The sequence below is a fragment of the Manis javanica genome, unplaced genomic scaffold (genome assembly GCF_040802235.1).
Source record: "Manis javanica isolate MJ-LG unplaced genomic scaffold, MJ_LKY HiC_scaffold_25, whole genome shotgun sequence".
In the NCBI taxonomy this organism is placed as follows: domain Eukaryota; kingdom Metazoa; phylum Chordata; class Mammalia; order Pholidota; family Manidae; genus Manis; species Manis javanica.
In genome coordinates this window covers 2,079,058-2,097,433 of record NW_027332171.1, presented here as the reverse complement: position 1 = coordinate 2,097,433, position 18,376 = coordinate 2,079,058, and the positions used below count along the sequence as shown (strand labels likewise).

At 40.1% G+C, this 18,376-nt stretch overlaps 2 protein-coding genes across 2 annotated transcripts; both read right to left on the bottom strand.

Moving 5' to 3' along the window:
* Nucleotides 1-276: 276 nt before the first annotated feature.
* Nucleotides 277-1,215, bottom strand: LOC108410118 (olfactory receptor 5AN1-like). Its single transcript, XM_037011888.2, has one exon. The coding sequence runs from the start codon at nucleotides 1,213-1,215 to the stop codon at nucleotides 277-279; it is 939 nt and encodes a 312-aa protein (XP_036867783.2).
* Nucleotides 1,216-12,676: 11,461 nt separating this feature from the next.
* On the bottom strand, nucleotides 12,677-13,615 carry LOC140847644 (olfactory receptor 5AN1-like). Its single transcript, XM_073228361.1, has one exon. The coding sequence runs from the start codon at nucleotides 13,613-13,615 to the stop codon at nucleotides 12,677-12,679; it is 939 nt and encodes a 312-aa protein (XP_073084462.1).
* Nucleotides 13,616-18,376: the final 4,761 nt, after the last annotated feature.

Sequence of the window (18,376 nt, the reverse complement as noted above, 5' to 3'; positions counted from 1 at the left end):
TTTCTGAATCTGAATGTTTCATCTATATTTTAGGGTATATTAATAAATGAAGCCTCTCTTCATGGAGGGGGAAACTGGAGAAGCTCGAAGAATTACACTCATTGTCTTTGCCTGGATTTTAATAAGATGTTGGTCCTTTTGGCCATAGAACCTGTCAAATCATCCTTCTCTGTCCAAAGGCAGTATGAATTTTCTTATAGTCTATTCATGGCCTCAGTATTGTGGGTTAAGGGGATTCTGACAGGATGAATCTGTCAAAAATACCAGAATTTGTTGTTAGCAATACCCTCCCTTCTTCTGCAACCTCTTCAAGGCATCTTTGATTTCCTTGTTCCTCAGACTGTAAATCAAGGGATTCAACATGGGAATCATCACTGTGTAAAAAACTGATGCAAATCTGTCAAAGTTGGAAGAACCACCAGAGCTGGAACACAAATAGACAAACATACCTGAGGTATAGAAGAGGGAAACCAATGTCAGGTGAGAAGCACAGGTGTTGAAAGCCTTGGACCTGCCTTTAGCTGTAGTGATCTTCATGATGGAGATGATGATATAGCCATAGGATACTATGATAACCACGACATTTATTATTCCATAGAATATTATTAATACAGCAGCCAAGAGTCGAACAAAGAAAGTGTCAGTGCAGGACAAGACTAACAACTGGGGCATGTCACAGAAGAAGTGGTGGATGACATTAGGCCCACAGAAGTGGAGTTGAAGAATGGCACACAACTGGGATAGGGAAGCAGAGAGGCCAGCCATATAGGAGCCCAGCACCATCTGAACACAGAGGGTGGGTGACATGATTGATGAATAGAGAAGTGGATTACAAATGGCAGCATAGCGGTCATAGGCCATGGCTGTCATGAGACAAGTCTCAGTCAGTCCCAGGGCTGCAAAGAAGAAGTACTGAACAGCACAACCCACTAGAGTGATGGTATGCTGTTCCTGAAAAAAGTCAGAGAGCATCTTGGGGGCTGTGGAGGTCACATAGCTGATGTCTAGGAAGAACAGGTTGCTGAGGAAGAAGTACATGGGTGTGTGGAGGTGGGAATCCATCCTTATTAAGATGATGATGCTCAGGTTCCAAGTCAGAGTTGTAACGTAGATCACCAGGAACACAGCAAAGAGCAGTGCTTTGATTCTGGGAAAATCGGAGAACCCCAACAGGATGAAGTGGGTGATCTCTGTAATATTTCGTCTCCTAATCATAGGCTCAGTACTCCTGAGATCAAAAAAAGGGAATGCACCGCTGACTCAATGGAAATGGCAGCATTACAGTTCTCCTAAGTGCCCGTTTTTTCCTCCATGGAGCACAAGAAAAAGGGAAATGCTCACTGTCTTGCTGTAACCACTGCTGCTTTTCATCTCACATTGTCGAGTACCTGCTCAGTGCTTCAGGTTCTCAGTTAAGGCATGAAGTCCTATGAGAAGTGAAGGACATATTTAAACACTTGATGGAGAATTTTTTAGAAACAGTAGAAAATCTGTGATTATTGTACATGGAGATCATTGATGAAAGTGTTTTCTCAAGACTTCTGTTTATTCATTATATAACTACACGTTCTGATAATAATAGTGTAATAATTTGTAATAGACCTTCTGTCCCACATGGGCATCCTGATAAATTTTAAAAATTGATCCCATGATGCATGAGAAAAATGATTACCCTGTTTGTAATAATTTCTCAACTTTTGCAAATGTATTGAATATTTCATCTCCTAACTGGCCTGAAAATCATATCACAATTTATAACTCTGATAATATTTTTGTAGGGCATAGCATGTGTGACCAAAGAAGTTATAGAATAAATGTTCTTATGGAAGTCTTCATAGAAAGTACACCAAAGGGAGGCTAGTAGAGCTAACTACTGACCTCAATATATTATTAACTTAAGGTGTTTTTCTACCAGAGCAATAGCATGGGACTACAGTTCAATGTTCAAATTTTGGAAATTTTGTTCTGATACCCTCCTGTTCTATGTACCTGCCCCTGTGGCTTAAACACACTAAGATTTACCACTGACAATAAATAAGAACAATAAGAGGCCTTGAAACATCATGTTACTGGGAGGGCTGTAGGGAAATTCATGCAAATGCTCAGCACTCAATCTACTACATAGCAACTGTTTCAATAGGTGTTGACTATTATTATCATTAATTGATTACAGGTAATCATGCATTACAGTTTTACCCCTGGATAGGAATGCCAGGGCTGCTAGAGTTTTATGGATCCATTTAGCGAATTTCCTGAGAGATCACCAGCCTTCTAGGCAGTCAGGCATCATTACTTTAGGCAGACATACATTCAGACCTCAGGTAGAAGCAAATCTCCTGGGGCCATGAAGATACAAGCCAGTAAAGGATTTCATATCAGGCTTGTTTGAGTTTGAGTCCACTTGGTTCAGTTGACAAGAAACATCACGCTATGACAGGTCTTGATGCAGACAAGGAGTCCATGTGAAAAATTTCAATTCTCAAGTTCTTCATAGTTCTTTTTAATATTTTTTTGTTGATACAGTAAGCTGGTTAGAACTTAGTAACAGATTCACAATAGATATAACCTCTTGGTTATGATCCATAAATTTTCTGACCTTCCTTGAAATGAAAGAGTTAATCATTGAGAATAGCCAAGAAAATTTTTGACAAAGATTAATAAGGAAAAGGACTTGAAATCAGCAAACAAGCAAAACCCAAATCAGGAATGGACCATAAATACAGAGAACAAACTGGTGGTTGTCGTAAAAGGTTGGGGTAGGGGAATGGATGAAATAGGTGATGGGATAGAGGAACAAATTTCCAATTGTATAATAAATAATTTATGGGATAAAAAGTACAGCACAGGGAATAGAGTCAATAACTGTATGGTGACAAATGGTAACTACATTTACAGTGGTATGATTTCATAATGCATAAAATTGTATCCCTATGCTGCACACCTGAAACTAATATAGTGTATGTCTACTATACTATAATTTTTAAAAATGAAAAAGGTTTAAATATAAAAATTGAAGAAGTAAATAAAAAGCCTTGTACTTTCAGATACTAAAAAGTTTAATAAACATGAACAATTTATAATTCTTGTAGAAGTAGAAAAGCATCATAAGAACACACGGAAATTGTGGAAAAATGGAAATATTAGTAAAAATTGAAAATACAATAAAACTAGAACTCCCTTTTAAGTTAGTATTTCAGTTGATAGCGAAGGATAAACACTTATTTTGCTTTTAAGTAATCTTGGGATGGGAATGATCTATCTGAAATATAACACCAAAACAGAAAACATAAAGAAAAAATACTATTTAACAATTTAAAATATGGTTACAGCAGAAAAATCCACTTAAGTAAAATACCCTTGAAACACAGTTGCTGAATTGGGAAAAAAAGAGTTCCAAAACAATAAAAAAAGACAATGTTGGGGGGTGGGAGAAAGAGGAAAGCTGTACAACACAGAGAAGACAAGTAGTGATTCTACAACATTTTGCTATGCTCATGAACAGTGACTGTAAAGTGGTTTAAAGGGGGGACCTGGTAGAGGGGAGAGCCTAGTAAACATAATATTCTTCATGTAAGTGTAGATTAATGATAACAAAAAAAAAAGAAATAAAAGGGGAATTACTCCCTGACAGGATAAAAATAACTGTAAACCAATGATTAATGCATGCTTTAAATATCCTTGATTTTGATCACTTAAAGGGTGTCAGATGATTGGCTATGGAGGTACATTTTTATGATAATATTCCTTTCTTTTAAAAAAAAAGCATTTCCTGTGTTGTGACCTCCAATGAGTTCTACACAATGGTATAAAGGGAATATCAAAGTGTGGGCAAAGGGTCTGTTTGTGTTTATACAGAGGATCAAAGCCTAATTTGGCGACCCAGAAAATGAACTAAGATACGATATGAAGAAGAACTTCCAGCATCAGCACTCTCTGGAAGAGTCATACCAGAAGATGATCATCAAGAAACCTCAACAAAGATCCAGGTGATGCTGCAGTTGTAGCTGCATTCATCCCACCGGTTCCTGGACTTGCCATTGGAATGAAGAAGGAGATATCTAAGCTGGCCTGTGCATACAGTAAAACAACAAATTTGACGGAATATATACTGTTGGAACTCAACCAAGAATTAGGAGAAGTGCAAGTTGTAGCGCTCCAAAACCTTACAACTACAGACTATCTACTGTTAAAAGAACATATGGGATGTGAACAGTCCCCAGGAATGGGTTGTTTTAATTTGTCTGATTTCTCTCAGACTGTTCAAGTTCAGCTGGACAATATCCACCATATCATAGATAAGTTTTCACAAATGCCTAAGGTGCCTAACTGGTTTTCTTGGTTTCACTGGAGGTGGCTGGTAATTATAGGTCTGCTTTGGTTATGTAACTGTATTCCTATTAAGTTAAAGTGTGTACACAATTTAATTAGTAGTTTTAAACCTATACATGCTGAAGTTACTCTACAAGAAGATATGTCAAAGAAATAATCAATCTTCCCATGTTATCTTCCATCTGCTACTTCCATAGCTTTTCTTCTTCCTTCCTAATTACAACCTTAAATAGAATTCGTGCCCCATATCGAGTATACCGAGTATCATAATTCCTCCAAGTGGTAAAGATACCTCAAGACAAATGCTGGGCATAGAAGCCACAGGGCATAAATCTGCAAAGAAGTAGAAAGCTAACCTTTTCAAACAATAAGGCTTCTCTCTCACTTACCAACTTTACATTACCCTGTATGGCCCTGGAAGATGACTGGTTAGCCAGAGACGGGTAAGATTCTTCAAGGGAGGAACAACCAAAGACAGGCACAGTCGTAGGGGAGCCATCAGGTGAGAAATTGGGGATCAACAGAGGTGAGGCTTAGAACCTCACCCCCTGTTTTAAGAGAAATCTTCTGCATCCGTGGATGTTTTATTGCCCTTGTCTAGCTTGGATTAACACTTAGTCTACAGGCACCCACCTGATCATCTACATTTGCTCTCTTACAGCACTAAACTATGTTTTCTACCTTTATCTTGCATCTACCTACTACTTCAGCATTTTAATAAAAATTAATAATAATAATAATAATAATATTAAGTGAGAAATATGGGATTCACATATAAATCAAGTATAAAAATCAAACGAATATTCATATTTGACCTGATTGTTTATAGTTCATAATATGGTATCAAAACCGAAAGTTTCTGTGATGACTGCCCTTGTACTGTTCACCATGTTAAGAACTTACTCACTATGTAAGAACTTGTTCACCATGTAAGAACTTGTTCATTATGCTTCAAAAGATTGGAGACTGACGAGAATTATGCTTGGGGTGGATTAATGATTGTACATTGAGCATTGAGTCCTCTATACAGAATTTTATTGTTGTTAACAACCATTTGATCAATAAATATGAGAGATGCCCTCTCAAAAAAAAGACAATGTAGTAATGTCTTTTATATAAAAAGCATAAGTTAATGAAGGATACACATTGTCATATATTGCTGATGATTGCACAAAATACTTCCACCTCACTAGAAGAAAAAAAACGCTTTACATAATCTCTCTCTAACACACACACACACACCCATGAACCAATTACAAATACCAAAATAATGAGTGGTATGATTTTGGTATTCTTTATACTTGTATTTTCAATTTTCTTCAACTCCTACATTTATAGTTAGAAAATCTATTAAGATACACAAATCCATAATCCTTAATCGTTAGCACAGAGAGACAGAAGGAGAGTGAGAGAGCGGGAAAATGATGGAGAAAGAATGAGAGGGAAGACTTCAGACTTTCCTGACTTTTATTTCCTGGCATAGGACTCTTAGCCAGTTATTACCCGCTCTGTGCTCCAGTGGCCTCATGTATACACGGGGCTATAGTGCTTACCACCTCATGGGGTTGCTGCAAGGATTGAAGAGCATAAAGGGTTTAAAACAGTAAGACCTAAATAAATGTTATCAATTATCATTCCCACATTCTTTCCTCTCTGTGAAAGAAAAATAAGGCAGAGCTAATACTGAAGCATCAGGGAATCTTCATATAATTATTACTGAAACAGATGTTCTCTAACACAAGAATATTGTTGATGAATGATCATCTTTGTTTTCATCGTGTATTGCTCCATTATCTCCCACTCAGATGGATTATCAACTCCTAATGCTACTTTTTATGTTCCACCACCACCCAATGCAGCTGAAATGATAATACTGATGAGGTACAGTACATGGCCTAGTGGAGCTGGTTTATTTAACAAGAATCTGGCTATAGTAACACATTAGTAATTGCATTTAACAGTAAATAGATATTGACTATACTAATAAATTATTCATTGTAGCTGTTTTGGATGTGGAAGTAAAAATATCCTGCTTTGCGTCATCTCAACTGTGTTTATATGGACTTGGAAATCTTTCTGCTACTCTTTGAATAGAGTGCTGCCATGTCATTTCTCGAATGTTTTATCCAAGAGGAGTTTGTTTCAATGAAAATGTTTTGGAAACATGGACTGCCACACATACCATCTCCAAAAATACTAACATAATAGAACAAATCTGTGAAAATAACTCAAGCTTTGATCAAGAGGTTGCACTAAAATTCCTCACTTTATTACATTCCGGGAACAGAGGCAGCCACAACTAAATGCATTCTGTCTAACCCATCAGGGGCCCAAAAAGAATGAGGAGTGGTGGGTTGTTTTACTTCTTTATGATAAAACTGACCCTGAAAACATATAGTTTAATATCTGGTAAGCCAAAAACAGGGGGGAAACATTCTAAATATAATCACTCTATTCGATTAATTTTTTCCATGTGTTCACTAACTCATGAAAAGTTGGAATAGAAAAGATGACTGATGTACATATGCTGGAGATTTTACTATGTGGATAGAGTTAATACAAAACTTTTCCAGCCTTCTCTCTTTAGGACATAGTTTACAAGGTTGTGGGGAGTATACTGTGGGGTTAAGAAAGACGGGATGTCGCTGAATGGGGAAAATACAAGTAAAAGAAGGTGAAAGAGGGCACCACTACCTGTGCTCAGTGGGGCGTCTCTGAGACTGTGTCAACCAGCCACTGCCTTCATATCAGGCTCCTCAAAGGTGACAACAGAGAACTATTTGCAATATTTCAAAGAAATGAAATTATACCAGAATACTCTGTCATATCATTATGTAGTAACTAACTTGTCTTTCCCTACTCAGAAATTATGTATCAAAGCTAAAATTTAAATGGCAATAAAGTTTTCATTATTATAAAAGCAGTACCCTCAAAGGAAAAATCATATTAAAAGGGTCTTTGGGATGGATAAAGTTAGGAAACAAACATATTTAAACTTAGGATATCCCCCTATAATTTAGTAAATTATTAATTTTTATTAAGTCCTCATTTACTAACTTCTAAAATTTGTTAGCATTTAGAGGTATTGCCTATTATATTCCAGATAATCCTATTATCCCAGTTAACAGGTGAAAAAACAGAGGCAAGAGAGTTCAAGATCACGTCCTTAAGAAACTGAAGACCTAGAGCTCAACCCCTGCCTCTCACCCCAGAGTAACAGCTGAAATGTTAGGTAAGAGGTTATTAATCTTTTCACTGAAGGACAGACCACATGGATAAGGAGAAAACCCCAGGAAGAGCCCTAAGTGGAGGGTGTGGGGGAGAGGGGGAGGGAGACTGAGGAACGGGGACACTGAGGACCACAAACCTCGTCCGCACAGTCCTACCGGGAGGATCCCATGGCTATCAAGACAGCACGGAATCCACTGAGCCCTCTAATCTCACCCTCTCACCTTGACCCAGATCCCTCAGGAACACACAGTTCTCACCAAAGGTTGAAACTGCTTATTTCTTTTCCAAAAGGGGTTTCTCAGTGAGCCCTATTACCCTCCAAGACAGGAGCTTTAGTCTATAAACTGGTTGTCCACTCACAGCGAGAGAGATGCCCACACCCGAGGGTCCTCTTAAATGTGTTGTTCAGGTGCCAGGAAAAAAGACAGTTGGAGAAAAGCCCCCAGGTACTTGCTCTCTGGAGACATAGTTGTCAGGGCAGTTTTGTCCCAGCTAATCTCATGCCCCAATTTGCCCCGTGCCTTCTGATATAATCACCCAGTTCCCCGTTGTCCTCTCATGATCTCATGATGGTAGATTTTGTTTTAACGAATGTGGGGTCAGTAGACCTGCTGTGTATATGGTTCGTATTAATCACTGGCAAGTTTTCATTTCTACGTGAAGAAGTTCATTTAGAATCTCTTGCAAAACCAATAAATAGACTGTTAATGAAATCTTTAGGGTTCATTTTCTGGAAAACTCTCTATCTCTCCTTCAACTGTGAAGGACAGCTTATCCCGGTAGACTGTTCTAGGATGGCATATTTTCTCAACACATTGAATATATTGTACCATTCTCTCCTAGGCCTGCAAAATTTCTGCTGGAAAATTTACTGATAGTCTTCCACAGGTACTCTTGTACATAACAGGTTGTTTTTCTCTTTCTGTTTTAAGATTCCTTGTTTTAATATTTTTATGTTTTATTTATAATACATTTTGGTTTGGTTCTTTTTGGAATTTACATTATTTTGAGTACTCTGAGATTCCTAGATCTGGATGTCTGTTTTTTCCCCAGGTCAGGGATATTTTCAACCATTAGTTCTTGAAATAAGCTTTCACCCATTTCACTTTCTCTTCCCCTCTGAGACTTCTAGAATGCAAATATTGATGTGTTTGTTTGATGGTGTCCCATGAGTCCCTTAAGCTATCTTCACTTTTTCCATTCTTTATTCTTTTGCTCTTCTACAAGGATGAACTGCATTGACCTAGCTTCAATTTCATTGAGTATTTTTCTACTTCATCCAATAAGCTATTGAATCTATTTTGAATTTTTCAGTTTACTATGCATCTATGTGATTCTATTTCTTTTATTTTGCAACTCTTTGCTGAAATTCTCATTTTGTTCATACATTATTTTCCTAACCTTGGGGAATACCTTTATCTTCATAAGTGAACTGGTTATCAGGACAGTCACTTCTCCCTATTTCAGTAAAGTCTATTTCTAGAGTTTTATCTTCTTTTTTTTCGTTGTTTGTTTGCTCTGTTTCTTCATTTTTCTTAACTCTCTGTGTTGGGTTCCATAAATAAATAAAAGAGCCACCTCCTGTAGTCCACAAATGCTATCTTGTGTAGATGTAAGTTATCATCCATCCAGGCCCTACCTCATAGTTATCTCTCAGTCCTTTGTGATTTCCCAGGAACCTTTGTTCTTCCCAGTAGCTTCTTGAAGTTCATGGCATAAGAAGAACTGTTAGTGACCTGAAATGGAGGATCTCTTTCAAGAACTAGATACAGGGTGACTGGTACCAGACACTCAGGAAGCATTTTGAAGGAACAGAAATAGATTTATTTTGGAGAAATACTAGACTTGGATGTTTCTTTCTATATCCTCTGCACTAATCTCTGGGGATGATAATCAGTTAAGAACTATTTTCTTGTGGGCTGCAATCCCTGGGACTCTTGTGGAAGTGCTAATGACCAACAGGGCCAGGCTGACATGGGATGTACCTCTGAGCAGCAATCACAAAAACTTGGGCACCAGGTGTGTGCACAGGCTCCTTCCCAGGAGAGACTGGTGACCTGGAGTGGGAAAGTATGAAAATGTGAAGATGACACTTGCAGACCTCCCTGGTCTCCAGCAGGGCTGGCAATCTGTCTGTAGGTGTGTGTTAAATTAGAAGCCTCACACATGGTCTGCAGCTTTTACAATAAGCAAATAGATCTTTTCCATTGAGATGCTGGAAGTTGGATGTTTCTGAATGCTGTCCCTTTACTAAGACCTGGGAGAAAATCGGGGAGAAATGTCGCTATGCTCCAATCTGTGGGTCTCCTGGATTTAAGTCCAGTTGGATTTCAGAACTCGATGTTTTTGGGTTTCATCCCTCAGACTCTTGAAAGTTGGGACACTGGCTATTGGGTCCAACTTCTTTACTACTCAAAGAGAAGCTGGGAGAACTCAGAACTACACACCAATGGCTCTGATGGTATAGATGCAAAAACTCTTAACAAAATATTAATAAATGTATTTCAACAACACATCAAAAATATCATACATCATGATCAAGAATAATTTATTCCTGAGATGCAAGCATGGTTCAATATATAAAAATGATTAACTTTGATACACTGCATTAATAGAAAGACAAATATCATACGATCATCTGAAAAGAAGTTGAAAAATTATTAACAGAATACAACACTTTCATTATTAAATCAATCAAAAAATTGGATAATAAAGGAACATACCTCAACATAGTAAAAGCCATATATAACAAATGTGCTGAACAACACAAACAACGTGGGAAATGCAAAAAACCAAAATGAAACCCACCTCACACTTTCAGAATGGCATCATCAAGAAGACAAGGGTTGGCACGCGTTGGTGAGGACGTGTAGAAAATGAGCCCTTATATACTCCTTTTGGGAATTTCAATTCTTTTAGCCAGTATTAAAAGTAGTGTAGAGTTTACTCAAAGGGCAGCAATGGGAATGCCTTATGACAGAGCAATTCTGCTTTGGTCTATATATATAGTGAAATAAAAACAGGATACTAAAAGATATCCACACCCACATGCTTACTGAGCATTATTCACGAGAGCCATGATGCAGAAAAAACTAAAGTGCCTGTCAGTGGATGATGGGTGAACAAGACACAGCAGATACAAACAGTGGATTATTATAGGGCTATGAGAGTAAGGAAATCCTATAATTTCTGACAACATGGATGGAATTTAGGATCATTATGCCAGGTGAGATAAGCCAGAGAATAATGTGTCTAATGTACAATATCATTAATATGTGGAATCTTAAAAGTCATAATCAGAGACGTAGAGAATAAAATGGTGGTTACAAGCAGCTTGAGAACAAGAGAATTGAGGAGATGCTATTAAAGTATACACACTTGAACTCAAAGACAAATAAATCTGGAGATCTAATGCTCTGCATAGTAATTATATTCCATATGCTACTATAAACCTCACAGAGTTCTGTCTCATGAGCAAGACCTCAAGAACCCTTACAGACAGACTTGTCACACATTTTTATACATTTTTAAGAAGCAGTTCTTCAGAGAGCATGGGCCTACAGATTTATTCACACTGCATTCTCTCCATGGCTGGGTGAAAGCCCTCACATACTTTCCCTGTGGTGCAAAAATTTCACTTCTCTCAATTTGCCCATGTGGAAGCTCATGAAAGATTTGGTAAAACCTTCAAATGCCTCTTCACTTATACTCCTTTATTAAATAAGATAACTCATATCACTCATCAAAACTGAGACCCAAAACAACATTAAGAGCAAATGACATGCCAAAGATAGTATGTAATTGCAATGACATCTGTTCGGTATAAGCTTATTCAAGTCCGATATCAATCAGGCACATCAATAGTCGGTGCTATTACTTATGTTATTCTTTTAAACAGACCACAAAGACCAGAAGCTTTATATAACCCGGCTGGAGGTGAGAACCCTGCCTATGCTACTATCTATTTTCTTCCTTGGTATTTAAGGGCTTCAGGAACATATCAGAATTAAAGTAACTCTAACCATTCTATTCCACCAATTTTATCACCCCCTTTAAACATAAAACATTAAAAGATAAAATGAAGAACATGGACAATAAGAGAAGATGTATACCAGTTTACCGTATTTATTCTTCTTTTTGGCAATATTGAATATTCAGTAGCTCTGTGATAACAATGAACTCTCACACAAGGCTCCCCTTACCAAACATCAACATGTGCTGACATATCAGAATATATTTGATAAGATGAACCATTGGCTATTTAAAGCAAGGTAAATTTTCTAAATTTAATACAGGAAAGAAAGAGAGGCTTGAATGCAAACTCTAGGAAACAACTATTGTCTGTGACATGGATTTTGAAAATATCTCAATCAAAGACACCCAATGGAAACTAAATGCCAGAAACTAAATCACTAGACTCATAAGTAAATGGCACTGCAGTGTCCACATCCTTTGGTTTATGCAACTTTACGATTCTGTTGGGATATTATATGGTTGGAACTTCCTCCTTCCATAGACTAGAGCTGGTAGACATGAGGATATGAACAAAAATGTATTAGATGGTTAGCACTGAAAGAGGCCTTACACAAATATTAGCTGTCTCAGGCTGCTGTTTCCAGGAGGCATAATCAGATCAATTTTATAGCTTTCTTTCTGTCCTAATGCCCAAACCCTATCTCTGTTTACTCCAAATCGGAACAGACACAGAAAAAAACATTAATCACCATCATGTAGTTCCATTAGAATAATTATCAGACAGGGATTTTACACTCCTGGAGCCTGTGCCAGGTTTTTCTCAGGGTTCAGTTTCAGAATCAAGAAGCGGCCAAAAGTTTTTAAACCTTGATGTTTCACAAATACACGTGGAAGGATTAATAAAAAATGAGACCATTCCTCGTATAGACTGAAAGTAATGAAGCTCCAAGACTTAAAAATCTTATGTGTGTGTGGATCTGTACCATGTATTGGTACATTTTGGTGTATAACTTATGTCAAATAAAACCTTCTGTGTCTGAAGGCAGTGTGAAATTTGTAATGGTTGATTCATATGTTCAGTATTGCGGGTTAAGATGATTCTGAAGGAATAATATGTTAAAAAATCTCAGAATCAGTGAACTCAGTAATAGCCTCCCTTCTTCTGCAACCTCTTCAAGGCATCTTTGATTTCCTTGTTCCTCAGACTGTAAATAAAGGGATTCAACATGGGAATCACCACTGTGTAGAAGACTGATGTGAATCTGTCAAAATTGGAAGACCCACCAGAGCTGGACATCAAATAGACAAAGCTACTTGAGATATAGAAGAAGGAAACTGCTGTCAGGTGAGAAGCACAGGTGTTGAAAGCCTTGGACCTGCCTTTAGCTGTAGTGATATTCATGATGGAGATGACAATATAGACATAGGATGTCATGACAACAAGGGCATTTATTATCCCAAAGATCATTGTTAAGATAGCAAGTAGGAGCTTGGCAGAGAAAGTGTCAGAGCAGGACAGGACTAACAGTTGGGGCATGTCACAGAAGAAGTGCTGGATGACATTAGGTCCACAAAAGTGGAGTTGAAGAATGACATACAGCTGAGATGAAGAAGCAGAGAGTCCAGCCACATAGGATCCCAGCACCATCCCAACACAGAGGGTGGGTGACATGATTGATGAGTAGAGAAGTGGATTACAAATGGCAGCATAGCGGTCATAAGCCATGGCTGTCATGAGACAAGACTCAGTCAGTCCCATGGTTGCAGAGAAGAAGTACTGAACAGCACAACCCACAACGGTGATAGTATGTTGTTCCAGGAAGAAGTCAGAGAGCATCTTGGGGGCTGTGGAGGTCACATAGCAGATGTCTAGGAAGGACAGGTTGCTGAGGAAGAAGTACATGGGTGTGTGGAGGTGGGAATCCATCCTTATTAAGATTATGAGGCTCAGGTTCCAAGTCAGAGTTGTAACGTAGATCACCAGGAACACAGCAAAGAGCACTGCTTTGATTCTGGGAAAATCTGAAAACCCCAAGAGGATGAAGTAGGTGATCTCTGTAATATTTCCTCTCCTAAACATAGTCTTGCTGCTCCTAAGATCAGAAAAGAGACAACAGAATTAATTGCTGACTCAAGTCAAATGTGGTAGCATTACAATTCTCACATGTGCCACCTTTTTCCTCCACTGAGCACCAGAAAAAGGGAAATGCTCACTGTTCTGGTGGAAACACAGCAGCTTTTATCTCACATTGTCAAGGAGTCCTGTTCAGTGCATCAAGTTCTCAACTAAAACATGAGTTTCCATGAGAATTGAAAGAGGTATTTCAAAATTTGATGAAGAATATTTTAAAGAATAGAAATTCTGTGATTTTTATACATTGAAATCAGTGATGAAAATATGTTTTTTAAAAAAACCTCTTTTTATGCATTATAAAACTTGCTTTCTGATAAGAAAAGCATATGTGGCATCAATCCAGGTTAAATTTGAAAGAGCCCTTCTGTTCTCCATGGTCATACTGATAAATTCTTAAAATTTTTTCCAGTATCCATAAGAAAAACATTTACTGTACCTCCAGGGGGAAATATGTTGCCTGCCTGAGGCAAATAAACTTTGAAGACAACACCACTCAAAGGGAGAAATAAAATGGGAGAAACCTGTTTATTGCTTATTACTTCTGCTCACCCGTGTCTCTCGTGACCCGGGTGCCAGTCCTCACCTAACCACTCCAGTCCAGGTACGTGCTCACGATCCACACCTGTTGTAATCACCTAGTGATCTGAAGATGGACCACTTCTCTCCACACCCTGGAAACACCTATTGATATGGAAATGCACTAAGACGGAGCCAGACATTCTGGATATATTGCAATCTTATACACAGTCCACCCTTCTAGAAATCTCAACTCACAATCTACTTGCTCCCCATAATCGGTAACAGCCAGTGTGCAAGAAAACTAGAGCACTGCAACCAGACTAATAACATACAATAACAGCGGCAATGAAAACAAGATAATCCTCAAGGATTCAGCTAGATTCAAAGTCCTATACAGATTAAGTCCCTGGCTTGCCCTTCCCACAGGAGCCAGTAGCTGAACAGGTAGGGAGTTCAGAGTAATCATCGCAGGGCAGCTGCAGCCAGAAAGTGGGTCAAGGACACAGGGACTACAGAAGAAAATAACCTTAAGGGCAATAGGATACATGTTTGAATGACACCACCCTGGGAAAATCTTGTCCATCAGGAGGATCCACGCAAGAGAGTGGTCCTGTGATAGGACAGTGGCAGGAAAGGGATCTCATCCTGGTCTAGTACACCAGACTTACACCCCCTCCCTGTGAGAGTTACAGATGGGTCACTATACAGGTCTCTGGGAGGTGTATGCACTGGGCATAAAGGTAAAACAAAACTTCCCTGTAAGATTCTCTTACCTCCAGGGTGTTTTGGGTGCACTAGGTGATCTTTGGGGGTCACTCTGCTGTTACTCCAGGAACACACAGGAGGCTAGCTTCCTGGCCTTTTCACTAAGGTGCCAGAAAGGCCAACCATCATTGATCCATATGTTGAAATGTCCAGGATCACATCCACTCAACAGAGTCTCTAGGGTTTAGTGCTGTAGGGATGGCAGCAGGATGTTGCTCTGCTGGCCATATCCTGGCTTCAATAACTCCCCTTTAGTTTGCACATACAGTTGTACAGGAGAGGCAACAATGTGTGTTAGCATGTCCACAGGGCTCAAGGCTCCTTTTGGGGCTTCTCATTCAAATGACATAGCACTGCCCGTAAGTGAACTGACCAGCACCATAGACTATTGTTGGATGAACTTGGGCCAGACTTTGAAAAACCATTGTACCTCCCTATCAACCCTGCCATTGTATGGTTATATGGTACATTAAACTGTCACTTTATCCCTAACTACTGCACACATTCTTGAAATGCATGTCCAGTATAGTGGGTGGCTTGATCATTCTCAGTGACCTGCAGCCAACCTTAGGCTGCAGAGATGCTCTAGGCCTCTCTTGGTGGTTTGCTGATCTGCACGATGTGCAGGAAGAGCAATCAACAGTCCAGTAGCTGTGTCCACACAAGTCAGAGCATACATCCCACATAATCTTTTGCCCCACATGGAACAAACACTGATGTAACCATTGGACAACATCAGTGGCAGGCTTTCCTTCTAGCCAACAAACACATCTGGGCCAATGTGTCTCCTTAATCATTCCCTGGGAATGCCAAAGGCAAATGATCAGTCACATCGTATTCAGTAACTGTCTTGGTCTGACAAGAGGCCCATAAGTCTTGCCACAACTCTTGCCCTCAAGGGGGCATGTGACCAACCATCCAGTTGGCACAGGACCATGGCCGTAGCCACACAGTCAACACTGGTAGATGACCCAGCTGTCAGTGCAGACAACTATGGGTGAATGCTCCTGGCTGATCACCAGCCATACTGCCCACACATCACCCCATGGGCTGCTATTCCCCTCTCCATCCTCCATCCATACTGTCTCAGTCTTAGGATGGAAAGACACAGCCCTCCACTTCAGGGGTTGCCTGAGACTGGAGCAATTTGGTTACCAAGCATCTTCAACTACAGGGCTTTTCCTTCCAGAAGAGGACTCTTGGATACCAATGGCTACTATTATATGCCCAGATAATCATCAGAATTCTCCAAATCAGGGGCTAGTGGAAAGGGTGCTACACTGCTCTAAATATGTGTCCCATTTGGCCATTGTAGGTGTCTGTACCACACCACTCCACAGCCTTTAGTTCCAGTCTTGCACCCACCCTGCAATGGGACAGGTAGTTATTACTTTCATCAGAGTTGTTCCGTTGATGGGCTCCATAGCTAGCCAAGTGTGGTACACAGCAGCTAGTTGCTTCTCTATCAAGGTGTACTGGGCCTCTGCTCCTTTCCATACTTGTGAACAGAATCCAATAGGTTGGTGTTTCCATTCAAGCCACTGCCGAAGGCCCCATCCACAGCCATATTTGGTTACATGAACATCTAGCTCACAGGGCCATGATGAGTCCATTACACTCAAGGCCAATACAGCCTTGATCGCTCACTTAGAAGCAGTAAGAGCAGCTCCACATGTTTCATCCCAGTCCCACCTGAAGTCTTTTTTTACCAACCAGTAAAAGGGCTTCAGAATTTGTGCCAAGTGTGGGAGAAACCCTCTCCAGTAGCCCAAAGGTCCCCAAACCTCTTGTAATACTGCCACAGTTGTAGGGGTAGAGAAAGCATGGAACTCTTCTGTGACTGCTTGTGGGATAACTTTGGTTTTACCCAACTATATACCCCCTTAAGAATTTTACTGTCTAACCAGGTTCCTTAAACTTGGTGCTGTTCACAGCCCATCCTTACTCCAGTTACAGCTGTCTAGGAACTGCTCCTTCTAAATCTTCAAGAGAATCAGACATGAGCATAATATTATCAATGTAGTGATACAGCTGCACAGTTTATGCTCTCTTCCATGTGGCCCAGTCCTGGGCTACAAGTCCATGACAAATGGTGGGACTGTGGAGGTATCCCCATGGAAGGAGAGTGAATCCCCACTGCTGTCCTTCCCACATGAAGGAAAACTATTTCTGACTTCCTGTGCTATGTCAATAGAGAAGAAAGCATTATCAAGGTAAACAACATAATGATATGTTCCTATTTCATGACAGTGTGTCCATAAAGGCTGCTATAGAGTGGTAGCAGCATGCAAAGGCGGTTTGACTTTACTCAATTCCCTGTAATCCAAGGTCATATGCCATGAGCTGTCCAGAATTTCCACTGGCCACACTGGGGAATTAAAAGGTCTACGAGGGAACTTTATGAAGCCCCCCTTCTTCAACTCCTATAGAGTTCCTCCAGTTTCCTTGTGCAACCCAGGCAATGTATACTGCTTACTATTTGTCATCTGTTAAGGTACAGGCAGAGCTGTAGGTGGGTGCTTAGCATGTCCCCACAGAACTACATTTACCACATGTTCCCTCAGTCTGAGCTGACCTGCAGTGGTCTGTAATCACAGGCCCTAAAGGATATCCACCTCCAAAATATATTCAGGGATGGGGGAAATGTACAGAGTACACTCCTTTGGGGTTCACAGCCTAAATCCAAAGGGATTTGGGCTTTCATCACTCTAATTGCCTTACCCCATAGCCATCTATCATCGCAGGGGCCTCAGGAAAATGCTCTGGGTTACCCTTAAATCAGAGAATATTCAGCTCCTGTGTCCACCAGCACCAGAGTATATTGTAAATTCATGGGGAACCAATGAATTGCTATTTCTACATGCAGCCCCTTTGACCCCCCCATGCGCAGTCAAACCATAATGCCCAGTCCTCCTCCTGTGGGGAAACGGTCCCTGGCAGAGCCTGAGTACTGTCCCTCAGCACATCTTGCAAGGACCCAGGCTGGACATGGGGCAATGCCTCTGGATTCATGTCATGGACCTCAGTGGCTGAAACTGCTTCTCTGGCTTTAATTGGTGCCACAGTTCTAACAAGATCCCTTTGGGCTGCCCATCAAATTTTTCTTTCACTACCCCTGCCTTCATCAAACCAACCAATATCTGTGTCCTTGAGACTTTCACGGGGCGCTTTCCACCTCTCCTTTCAGTCGTAGCCCGAACTTCGTTCCATGCTCTTACTTTCAACCTTCCCCAGATCTGCTAAAGTACAGCTAACCTCACTTACGGGTTGCGCTACAGGGGTGGGGGGAGGCGCAAGAATAGTCACTAGGGACCCAAAGAGAGATGGGGAAGCTGTGTGGAGCACCAGATTTATCATTCCTACAGTGAACAACTCCTCATCAGGGCCCTGGGGGTCCATACTATAGATGATATTTTTCATGCC

Excerpts from the sequence above, each read along its gene's own strand:
- LOC108410118 (XM_037011888.2), bottom strand. The coding sequence starts at position 1,215 with ATGATTAGGAGACGAAATATTACAGAGATCACCCACTTCATCCTGTTG.
- LOC140847644 (XM_073228361.1), bottom strand. The coding sequence starts at position 13,615 with ATGTTTAGGAGAGGAAATATTACAGAGATCACCTACTTCATCCTCTTG.